The sequence below is a fragment of the Sander lucioperca genome, chromosome 6, assembly GCF_008315115.2.
Source record: "Sander lucioperca isolate FBNREF2018 chromosome 6, SLUC_FBN_1.2, whole genome shotgun sequence".
In the NCBI taxonomy this organism is placed as follows: domain Eukaryota; kingdom Metazoa; phylum Chordata; class Actinopteri; order Perciformes; family Percidae; genus Sander; species Sander lucioperca.
In genome coordinates this window covers 21188472-21199150 of record NC_050178.1, presented here as the reverse complement: position 1 = coordinate 21199150, position 10679 = coordinate 21188472, and the positions used below count along the sequence as shown (strand labels likewise).

At 41.7% G+C, this 10679-nt stretch overlaps 1 protein-coding gene across 1 annotated transcript in view; it reads right to left on the bottom strand.

Moving 5' to 3' along the window:
• LOC116052946 (NACHT, LRR and PYD domains-containing protein 3-like) overlaps positions 1 to 10679 on the bottom strand; it is a 27868-nt gene that overhangs the window by 9374 nt on the left and 7815 nt on the right. The window contains exons 2-6 of the mRNA XM_031303801.2: positions 6991 to 7276; positions 4676 to 6470; positions 4402 to 4575; positions 3809 to 3982; positions 3645 to 3691 (exon numbers count right to left, since the gene is read on the bottom strand). Of these exons, the coding sequence (XP_031159661.2) occupies positions 3645 to 3691; positions 3809 to 3982; positions 4402 to 4575; positions 4676 to 6470; positions 6991 to 7276 (2476 nt within the window). The remainder of the gene's footprint in view (positions 1 to 3644; positions 3692 to 3808; positions 3983 to 4401; positions 4576 to 4675; positions 6471 to 6990; positions 7277 to 10679) is intronic.

Below are 10679 nucleotides of genomic sequence, written 5' to 3'. Positions count from 1 at the left end.
AAATCGGAATAACTTTTGCCAAGATACAACTGTTCATGTTTTAACAGCCTCTTACCGGAAGTTGTTCCTCCATAACTTGCGCATTGTTTTAGCTATCAAAATTCTTTTGATAAAATTTAGTCAGGATGCTCCACCGAGTCTATATCCAAGTTTTCGTTCAGATTGGACTCACGGCCCAGGAGGAGTTAGACAAAGAATGTTTCCCATATATCGCGATGTGGCTAACTAATAAAAAAAATCTAAAAGCGCCATCTAATGGCCGATTCACTCTAAATTTGGCATGGAAGCTCAAGCCCCAATGCGGAACAACTGTGTCATGTTTGGTGTCAATCGGAATAAATCTTGGTAAGATACACAACTTCCTGTTTCGACAGCCCCCTACAGGAAGTTGATCCTCTGTAACTTGCGCATTGTTTTAGCTATTAAAATTCTTTTGATACCTTTTTGTCACAAGGGTCCTCCGAGTTGCTGTAACTTGCGCATTTTTTCAACTATCAAAATTCTCTGGATAACTTTTCGTCATGATGGTCAACAGATACTACCTGCAAAGATTCAAGAAGATTGAAATCACGGCCTAGGACGAGTTCGAAAGAATGTAAAACACATGAAAAATGCTTAATTAAAAATGGCCGCCTTCTGGTTGGGCGGAGCTAATGAAGGTAAATGGGAAAGATGTCCGCAATGATTAGAGCAATATGGGTATTAAATCTGGTGAAGATCGGAGCAACTATGTCCAAGTTAAGGCCATCCAGGCATTAGGGGGCGCTATGGAGCCCACTTACAGGTTTGGGCTGAATCGCTGTACAGTCTCGCAAAGCTCCCAGGTGTTTATGTGGGCGCCAATTTTTGTGAGTTTTCGTATATATTGAGGCCGTCAAAAATGTGCCCAAGTGCTAAAACCAATTAGGGGGCGCTATAGAGCAACCATACCACTCCCAAGCCTGTGAATGTGAATTCAGATGAAAGAGTTTACCATTGTGCACATGGCTGCAAAATCTTGAGAGTTTTCGTGCATCCTAAAGTCCTCAAACAAGTGTTCGTAAAATGAAGATTTTTACACAAAAACCAATATTTCGGAAATTATAGAATTTTGTAATTTTTTCTAAAAATAGCACCATGGACTTGAAGATGAGACCTATGTTCTATCTTATGAAAAACAATAGGTTCCTTCGCACTTTCAGTGCAAGGCACCGTTGGGGCCTTGCACTTTCGTGCTCGGGCCCTAATAATAATAATTCCTTCAGTTTCAATAGGGCCTTCGCCGCTGTCGGCACTCGGGCCCTAATTAGCTGTAAAATCTTGTAGGCCTAAACGTCTGATAAATGACCGGTTTTGCATTGTCTTGTAGAATGAAATGTGGAAAACATTATTTGTAACTGATGCACTGTCACAGTTGCAATCATGTTGTATTGTTGGTGATATTTATTTGTTTTTTTTTCTTCTACAAAAAAAGAAAAAGAAATAGTCACTAATTTAGGGTGGGGTCTCTCTCTTTCCTCTGTTCATCTCAGGTGAGCCTGATATCTGATTGAGGGTGGCCCCTCCCCTGGATATAAGAGGCTGGGAGACAGAGATCCCTGGGAGAGACTGAAGCAGCACAGATCATCGTTGTCTTCTGTTGTTTTCTGTTTGTTCTGTTCTGTTGTTGTGGGTTTTCTTGTTTTGAGGATGGAGGTCTGGTAGTCTAGTTTTCGTGGCTTTGTTTCTGTTAGTTAGTTACTACTTTCTAAGTTAGGGGAAGAAGTTCTGGGTCCGACGGCCCTTGATGGGTTGGCTCAGGCTTCTTCCTTTCTTTTGTTCTTTTTGGCCAGACCTCCAGACTCCCGTAGTTTTGGTTCAATTATTTGTAGTTAAGTTGTAAATAAACTTTGATTTACTGTAATTATTCCTCGGGTTTGGTGTTGTCTAAAATGTTGACGGTCATATTTAGCCTAAGTTGTGTTTGTTTGCTGTGGCCGTAACAGTGTGTATATGTGTGTCTCTCTGTGTGTGTCTGTGTGTATATGTGTGTGGGTGTCTCTGTGTGTGTGTCTGTGTGTATAAGTATGTGTGTGTCTGTCTATATGTGTGTGTGTCTGTGTAGATATGTGTGTGTCTGTGTGTGTATATGTGTGTGTGTGTGTGTGTCTCTCTATTCAGCCTCTAAAACTGTTATTAGCTCCACCAAAGAGCACAAAATGAGCACAAAGTTCAGGCCTTTGAACATCAAAATCAAACTGTCGTCTGCTACAGAAAAGTTTCATTACAGTCTGAATGAACAGAGTCTGAATGAATATCAGGGGACTGTTGGTCCACCAACTGGCTTTAAGGTGGATTTCACTGACCAGAGACAAGATGCAAAGAACCATCTGTACGTTCACATTTTCTGTTATATGAATACCAGTTAATGAGTGAAACATGAGTATTCATCGTATTCATTTGTGTGTGTCGTACATCTGGTCTCCTATCACAGAGGAACTGGAAGGTAAATTCACCTCAACTCACTTTATTCATCTTGTATCGTAGGTTAATCAGCGCTGATTTATTTAAAATCATCCAAAGAAAACTAAATGCTACTTGAACAGAACATCTTATATCTGTCAAAACTTCACAACACAGCTCTTCTATAATATCAGTGACGGTCAATAGCAACAAAGCTTTCTGTTGGCTCCACTGTTGATGAAATGTATTGATTAGTTCTTTTGGATCTGCTGAATTTTAAAATGATCGATTGAGTTCTAACATCTTTCCAGCCACTAAAACAGAAACTCTGGACAAACTCATCAATGTATTTCAGTCACAAAAATGTAAAGATCAATGCAAAGAAATCTGGTCTCAAACTGACACAGATTATGGACGTCATCACAATGTTGATAGTAGATTCTTGCATCTCTCAAACATGTAACTACATGTCAAGGCGACACAGACCGCAGCAACTGTGATTGGTCCGCTCGGTTGTGGCTTGGTTGCATCATATTTCCCCTACTCTTTACAGGTTTCTCCTTCTCCATAGACAATATGAAATTAAGTAGAGGGTTAACTTTTCCTGCTACAGATTTCCCACCATGGTCAGAAAGAACAGGGGAGACACTTTGTTTCTCCATCTACACCGCTAGAGTAGGAAATCGCTCCCAAGTTAATGTGAGTCAGGCTCTCACACTCCCTACCACACACTCAGGCCACTTACGTAGGCTACAGCAAAAGTTCTGCGTAGAGCCTACGCAGAAGCATAAATCTGCCTTTAGACTCAACTCTCTTCAAAAAACACGTCAGGCAAGATGTTGCTAAACAAAATCCAACCTCAACAAGCAGTCTGCTTTCATTTGCTTGCGTTGATTGTCTGTCAGATTGTGTCCCTTCTGGTTCTACCCATCTTCTGTAATGATATTTGATGTTGTCTTGTTTTAACTGCTTGGGCTGATTGTCTGCTTAACATCGGTCTGTATTCATTGTCTGCATTATTCATTACTACATGATGCTGCCTGACTCCTCTAAGCTCTTCATTCTGTTCAGATGTTTTACTATCTTCAGTTCTGATTAGACATACTGTATGTTTTAATTTTATTTTTATTTTTAACATCAGGCAGAGAGACAGCAGGTAAAAAAATAGCCTTTTGGCCCATTTTCAGGAAACTTAAGAGAAATCAAACTTAAAACACACTCACACTTCCTCAGACCAGGTTTCAACCTCTGTGGTCCACCATTGTCTACCCTGCAGGAAGAAATAGTCACAATCAACTTCATACACCTTCACTCAGATCCTCCATTAAACATGAACCAGAATTCCTCGGTTAATGGCAGAGGAACTGTTTTGTCCATCTGTCCATACCTGAGAGTTTCCAGTCTCTGGTTAGGATCCTTAAGTCCTGCTGACAGCAGCTTCACTCCTGAGTCTCCAGGATGATTATAGCTCAGGTCCAGCTCCCTCAGATGGGAGGGGTTGGACCTCAGAGCTGAGGCCAGAGAAATACAGCCTTTCTCTGTGATCAGACAGCCTGACAGACTGCACAGACACAGACACACACACACACACACACACACACACACACACACACACACACACACATGAGCACGTTAGATGCATTAGATGCTCAAAACAGCAACAAAACCTGTCACTGATAGAGAATAGCGTTCTTGTCATAGTCTTGTAATAAACCTGATTTTTGTATATCCAAAATAAAATGTCTGGTTCATGAACAGAAACAACTATCCTAGTAACAAGCTCCAGAGTCAGCGAACCCCTTCAGTATGATATTGCTGCCACATCTAATATAAAGAATCATAAAAAGGAATAAACTAAAACTTACTCAGGTCCAGCTCTCTCAGACTGGAGGATTAAAAGCTGAGAACTGAGGCCAATTTGTCCATTCAATAATTATTCTATAAAGAAAATAAGACCTCATGAAACAGCTGAACACCAACCTGAGAGATTCCAGCCTGCACTCTGGACTCTTCAATCCAGCAGACACCAGCTCCACTCCTGAATCCTGCAGGTCGTTGTTACTCAGGTCCAGCTCTCTCAGACTAGAGGACTGGGAGCTGAGAACTGAGGACAGATCTTCACAGCTTCTCTCTGACAGGTTACAGCCACTCAGTCTGAAGAGGAATCAGCAACACATAAAAAAATAATTACAAGAAAACGTAGTCAGGAAGAAGAAAAACTATATTTCATCTGAATAGTACTGTGTGCACGTACAGAGCTTTGTTGGAGGCTTTGACCACTGGCAGCAGTCTCAGAAGAGCCTTCTCTGAAGCATTGTATTTCTTCAGGTCAAACACGTCTAGCTCTTTCTCTGATGACAGCAAGATGAAGATCAGAGCTGACCACTGAGCAGAAGACAGTTTATCTGTGGAGAGACTTCCTGATCTCAGGGACTGTTGGATCTCCTCCACTAGAGAACCATCATTCAGTTCATTCAGACAGTGGAACAGATTGATGCTTCTCTCTGGAGAGAGATTCTCTCTGATCTTCTTCTTGATGTACTTGACTGTTTTCTTGTTTGTCTCTGACATACTTCCTGTCTGTGTCAGCAGACCTCGTAGGAGAGTCTGATTGGTCTCCAGTGAAAGACCCAGGAGGAAGCGGAGGAACAAGTCCAGGTGTCCATTTGGACTCTGTATGGCCTTGGCAACAGCTCTCTGGTAGAACTGTGCTGATTTGTCTCTGAAAACATTAGACAACCAGGTCGTTTTCTGTTTCTCCAATAGCAGATTGATTCCAGAGTTGGTGAATGTCAGGTGGACATGAAGAGCAGCCAGAAACTCCTGAACACTCAGATGGACGAAGCAGAACACAGTGTCCTGGTACAGTCCTCTCTCCTCTTTAAAGATCTGTGTGAACACTCCTGAGTACATTGAGGCTGCTCTGATATCGATGCCACACTCTGTCAGGTCTGATTCATAGAAAATCAGGTGGCCTTTCTGCAGCTGCTCAAAAGCCAGTTTTCCCAGAGACTCGATCATCTTCCTGGTGTCTGGACTCCAATGTGGATCCTTCTCGGCTCCTCCATCGTACTTGACTTTCTTCCGCTTGGACTGAACTACCAGGAAGTGGATGTACATCTCAGTCAGGGTCTTGGGCAGCTCTGCTCCCTCTCTGGTCTTCGACATGTCCTCCAGAACTGTAGCAGTGATCCAGCAGAAGATTGGGATGTGGCACATGATGTGGAGGCTTCGTGATGTCTTGATGTGGGAGATGATTCTGCTGGCCTGCTCCTCATCTGTGAATCTTTTCTTGAAGTACTCCTCCTTCTGTGGGTCAGTAAACCCTCTGACCTCTGTCACCATGTCAACACACTCAGGAGGGATCTGATTGGCTGCTGCAGGCCGTGTGGTTATCCAGAGGCGAGCAGAGGGAAGCAGTTTCCCCCTGATGAGGTTTGTCAACAGCACACCCACTGAGCTGGACTCTGTAACATCAGTCAGGATCTCAGTGTTGAGGAAGTCCAAAGGAAGTCGACACTCATCCAGACCGTCAAAGATGAACACAACCTGGAACTCTTCAAACCTGTAGATTCCTGCTTCTTTGGTTTCACTAAAGAACAAATGAACAAGTTCCACCAAGCTGTACTTTTTCTCTTTCAGCACATTCAGCTCTCTGAAAGTGAATGTAAATGTGAACTGGATGTCCTGGTTGGCTTTGTCTTCAGCCCAGTCCAGAGTGAACTTCTGTGTTAAGACTGTTTTCCCGATGCCAGCCACTCCTGTTGTTATCACTGTTCTGATTGGTTCTTCTCTTCCAGGTGGGTCTTTAAAGATGTCTTCACATATGATTGTTGTTTCTGGTCTGGCTGGTTTCCTGGATGCTGTTTCAATCTGTCTGACCTCATGTTCATCATTGACCTCTTCAGTCCCTCCCTTTGTGATGTAGATCTCTGTGAACATCTGATTCAGAAAGGTTTTGTTTCCAGCTTTAGCAATCCCCTCAAACACACACTGGAACTTCTTTTGTGATTTGGATTTGACTTTTCGCTGGCATGAAGCAAGAATTTCTGAATAAATAAAACAATGAAATCAATGAGGCTTTGTTCCAGTTAATGTCTGTGCACATTTATGTTTCCTGAAATCTATTTAAGAGATGAACTTATTTAAAATGATTTATTATTTCCCAACAACAACTGATATGTTGTGTGTCCAAGTCATGCATCCATGGACTCTGTGGTCTCCAAAGAAACGAGAAGGTGCATGACTTAATTACAGAGGGATGGGAAGTAATATTTTACAAGGTGTTTCTCACAGTGGCATCAGTGTGTGGAATTGTTAACCAGAAGAGCCAACAAAAACTGAATTGTCTGACTTTGTTCATCAACTTTTGTTCTTGGAGACACTTTACATTTTGTGTCTGTGGTAGATGTGTGTTGGTAGCTTGTTCTGTTGTTGTAAGCTCAATATATACGTCTATCTTTGGAGATAAGAGGGAGACATTGGCTAAAAAGCTAATGTTTGTTGAAGACATTGTGATATGTTTGATTTTGTTACATCCATTTTGTATTTCATAATATTATGACTTACCTGCAGGTTCTGAGATGGTGATTGATACATTCTTCACTAGCTCATTCTGATCCATCTTCCTTAAAACTATTCTGGTCACTTTAATAGTGTTCATACTGTAGGTCGACAACATCTGGTCCACTGTCTTCACCCTGTTTGCATCCTCCAGTTTGCTCTTTGGGATTGCTGGGAAGTCTTCAAGGGCCCCTTTCTGCTGCAGGTACCACTGGAATGTTTGAAAGTCCTCAGCTCCCAAATCTTGTAAAGCTCTTAAGACGACCTCTTGAGGCGTCTCCATCTTTGGTTCCTGCAAAGAGACAAAAGAAACATAAAAAAACATTGTCAGCTCATATACCTCTGTTGCCTTCACTTTCTATAACTTTTTTTTAGCTCCCCTCTAAGGCGATGGTATTTTCCAAGCTTCTCATATTCATTCTTCAATTTCAATTCAAATTGTATTTATAGTGTCAAATAATAAGAGAAGTTATCTCAAGTCAATTCACAGGTAGAGTCTAGACCCAGGCTTATTCACTTTCTTTCTGGGTGGTGATGGCGCAGTGGATATGACACAGACCCGGGTTCGATTCCCACTGCGATATATCAACCAATGTGCCCCTGAGCAAGGCACTTAACCCCTAGTTGCTCCAGAGGCATGTGACCTCTGACATATATAGCAATTGTAAGTCGCTTTGGATAAAAGCGTCAGCTAAATGACATGTACTGTAATTCCCCCCGAGAGGCATTTGGTGCGACAGTGGCAAGTTCAGTCTGGATCTCGAAGTCCTACAGGATCTTGGATATACTGTATAAGATAACACTTACAGCTTTTCTCAATTGTTTACACACAAATACTGGTCCTTGAGACACAATGACCACAACATGTAACTCATGCACCAACCCCCTGAACCAATTATGCTAAACTACAAGGACAATTCCTGCTTTACACTCAAATTGCAGTTCTAAAACACACTTATTTCAAAACACTACACACAATTCTCTGCATTTGGCACAGTTTTCATGAAGAAAATCTCTTGTTTTCACAAGGAACACACTGCCATTCAAATATGCACACTGACTCATCACATGGGCAAACACCCATCACACATTTTTACAATTAGCAATCAGAGCTTTAGCATAAAAGAAATAATCTGAGGATGAAGCAGGTCTCTACAGGATGCCATTTGAACGCAATTCAGAAAGAGTCAAAGAATTGCAACGTAACTATGTGCAAGTGAGTCCTATACAATCCCACAATTGATGCATACTCTCAACACTGTATAAATTATACATATTTCAGTATTGTAATCATAATGATTGTGCTCCACAATAGTGACCACTCATGTCTATTTCTGATCTTGTTGTGTGTTTCAGAGAGTCCTTGAGCTAGAGGTGGCTGCAGTGGAGCACCAGTTCATCTTCATTGATGAGGTTGGATTCAACCTCACAAAAAGGCGATATTTGCTAGGCGATATTTCCCCCGCTGCTTGGCCAGGGAAAACATTGCTTGTGATGTGGATGAGGTGCTGTGGCCAGACCCAAACACAAGAGAGGATGCAGCATAGGTTTTTTTTAATTTTTTTATTACGGTATTATTTTATGTAACTGTATACAGTAAATTCTTCTGTTGTTTTGTATGTAGACCACTGTATGTGCAACTTTGTGTTGGTTTGGAATGGGATGTACATTGTTTTTGTGGGAAAAATAAAATATATTTGTTACCGTGTATTTGTGTTTTCTGAGTATAAGAACAATATTCTCAAATATTTTACAACACACTTATGTACTGTCTGTAGTAAGTGTAACACTGAACCAAAAAAAAAGGCCTAAGTCATTATGATGAATGGAGAAGTGTTTTCAGTGTTTTACATTGAGCACATCAGTGTTCAACTGGTTCTTATAAATGTCTATTCATATGATGGTTTGTGTGTGTCATTTGAAAAGAAAATACCATTTTGAGAAGAAATAACATTGTTTAGAATGTAAAGTTTTATTTTGCAGGAGAATTGAGGGGTTTTTCCCAGTGTGTGTGTGTGTGTGTGTGTTTTTTGATTTGTGTGTATTGTTCTGAGAATATGAGGCATGCTTTCAGAAAATGTGTGTAAACAATTGAGGAAAAACTGTAATACAAACAAAGAAATTGCTGACCTCAGGGAAGATGTTCGTCAGCTTTCTGAGGACTTAAAGACCAAAGATGCTTTGTTAACCGCCTGCTTGGACGTGGCTCATAATCAGTCTCTCCGGATCTCATCTCTCTCGGCGGCCTTCCAGGATACCGCTTCAAAGCAGACTGACCAGCCGTCGTCACGGAAGACGATTGCTACCGCGCGGCGAAAGCTTCTGAGGGATGCGGTAGTCAGACGGTCCGGTGGCCTACACTGCCTGGATCGGCCAAATGACAACGTTCCTCAAAAACAATCTCCACAGCCGAACGGTAAGCAATCTTCCTCTTCTTTTCCCTGCCCATCTGAAACCGACACTGACTGTTTTGCTCCCGTCACCGGCTATCCACACCCCCCCACTCCTCGTCCGCTCTTCCCCCTAACCACAGTAATTATTGGGGACTCCATCACTAGAGACCTACGGTTTCATAATGCTGTCACACACTGTTTTCCTGGAGCCAAAGTTGCAGACATCCTGGCTAAAGTTGTGGACCTGATACCCTCATTTCCGACCTCTATCAAACGCATCGTGGTCCATTGTGGACATAACGACATGTCCACTCGGATTCAGGAGTGTGGGCGCACAAGGCGAGACTTGCATCCCGTAAACACTCTCACAAGCACACTGACCAGACACACTCTCCCAAAATCAATAATCAGAGATACAGCGCTACACGCCCCTCTGTGCTCCCTTCAGAGCAATCACCCATTCATAATCCCATAACCACCGTGTCTGTCCCCCGACTGAGACCGTTTAAACAAAACACTAACAAAAGAGGTGCTATACTAAACAACCTAATTGGAATTAAAAAAACCACTGCAATGATAGAACAGAATAGGAAAATCAAATGTGGACTATTAAATATTAGATCTCTGTCATCGAAAGCATTATTGGTAAACAAATTGATATCAGATAACCACATTGATTTATTCTGCCTCACCGAAACCTGGCTGGGCCATGACGAATATGTTAGTTTAAATGAAGCCACTCCTCCCAGTCATAATAATACCCAAATTCCACGAGGCTCAGGCCGAGGAGGGGGAGTTGCAGCCATATTTGACTCAAGCCTGTTAATTAATCCTAAACCTAAACTAAATTATAACTCGTTTGAAAGCCTTGTTCTTAATCTTCAACACCCAACATGGAAAACAGTACAGCCAATTATATTTGTTGTTGTTTACCGAGCTCCAGGTCCGTATTCTGAATTTTTATCTGAATTCTCAGAGTTTTTATCATGCGTAGTCCTTCAATCAGACAAAGTACTTATTGTAGGTGATTTTAATATCCATGTGGACGTTGACAGCAATAGCCTTAGTACTGCTTTCAATTCACTGCTAGATTCAATTGGTTTCAGTCAGAGGGTGCATAAGGCCACGCACTGTTTTAACCACACCCTCGACCTTGTGCTAGAATATGGCATCAAAATTGACGATTTAATAGTATTTCCGCAGAATCCTTTATTATCAGACCATTTTTTAATAACTTTCGAATTCCTACTACCAGACTATACGAAATTAAATAAAAGTTTCTACACTAGATGCTTATCTGAC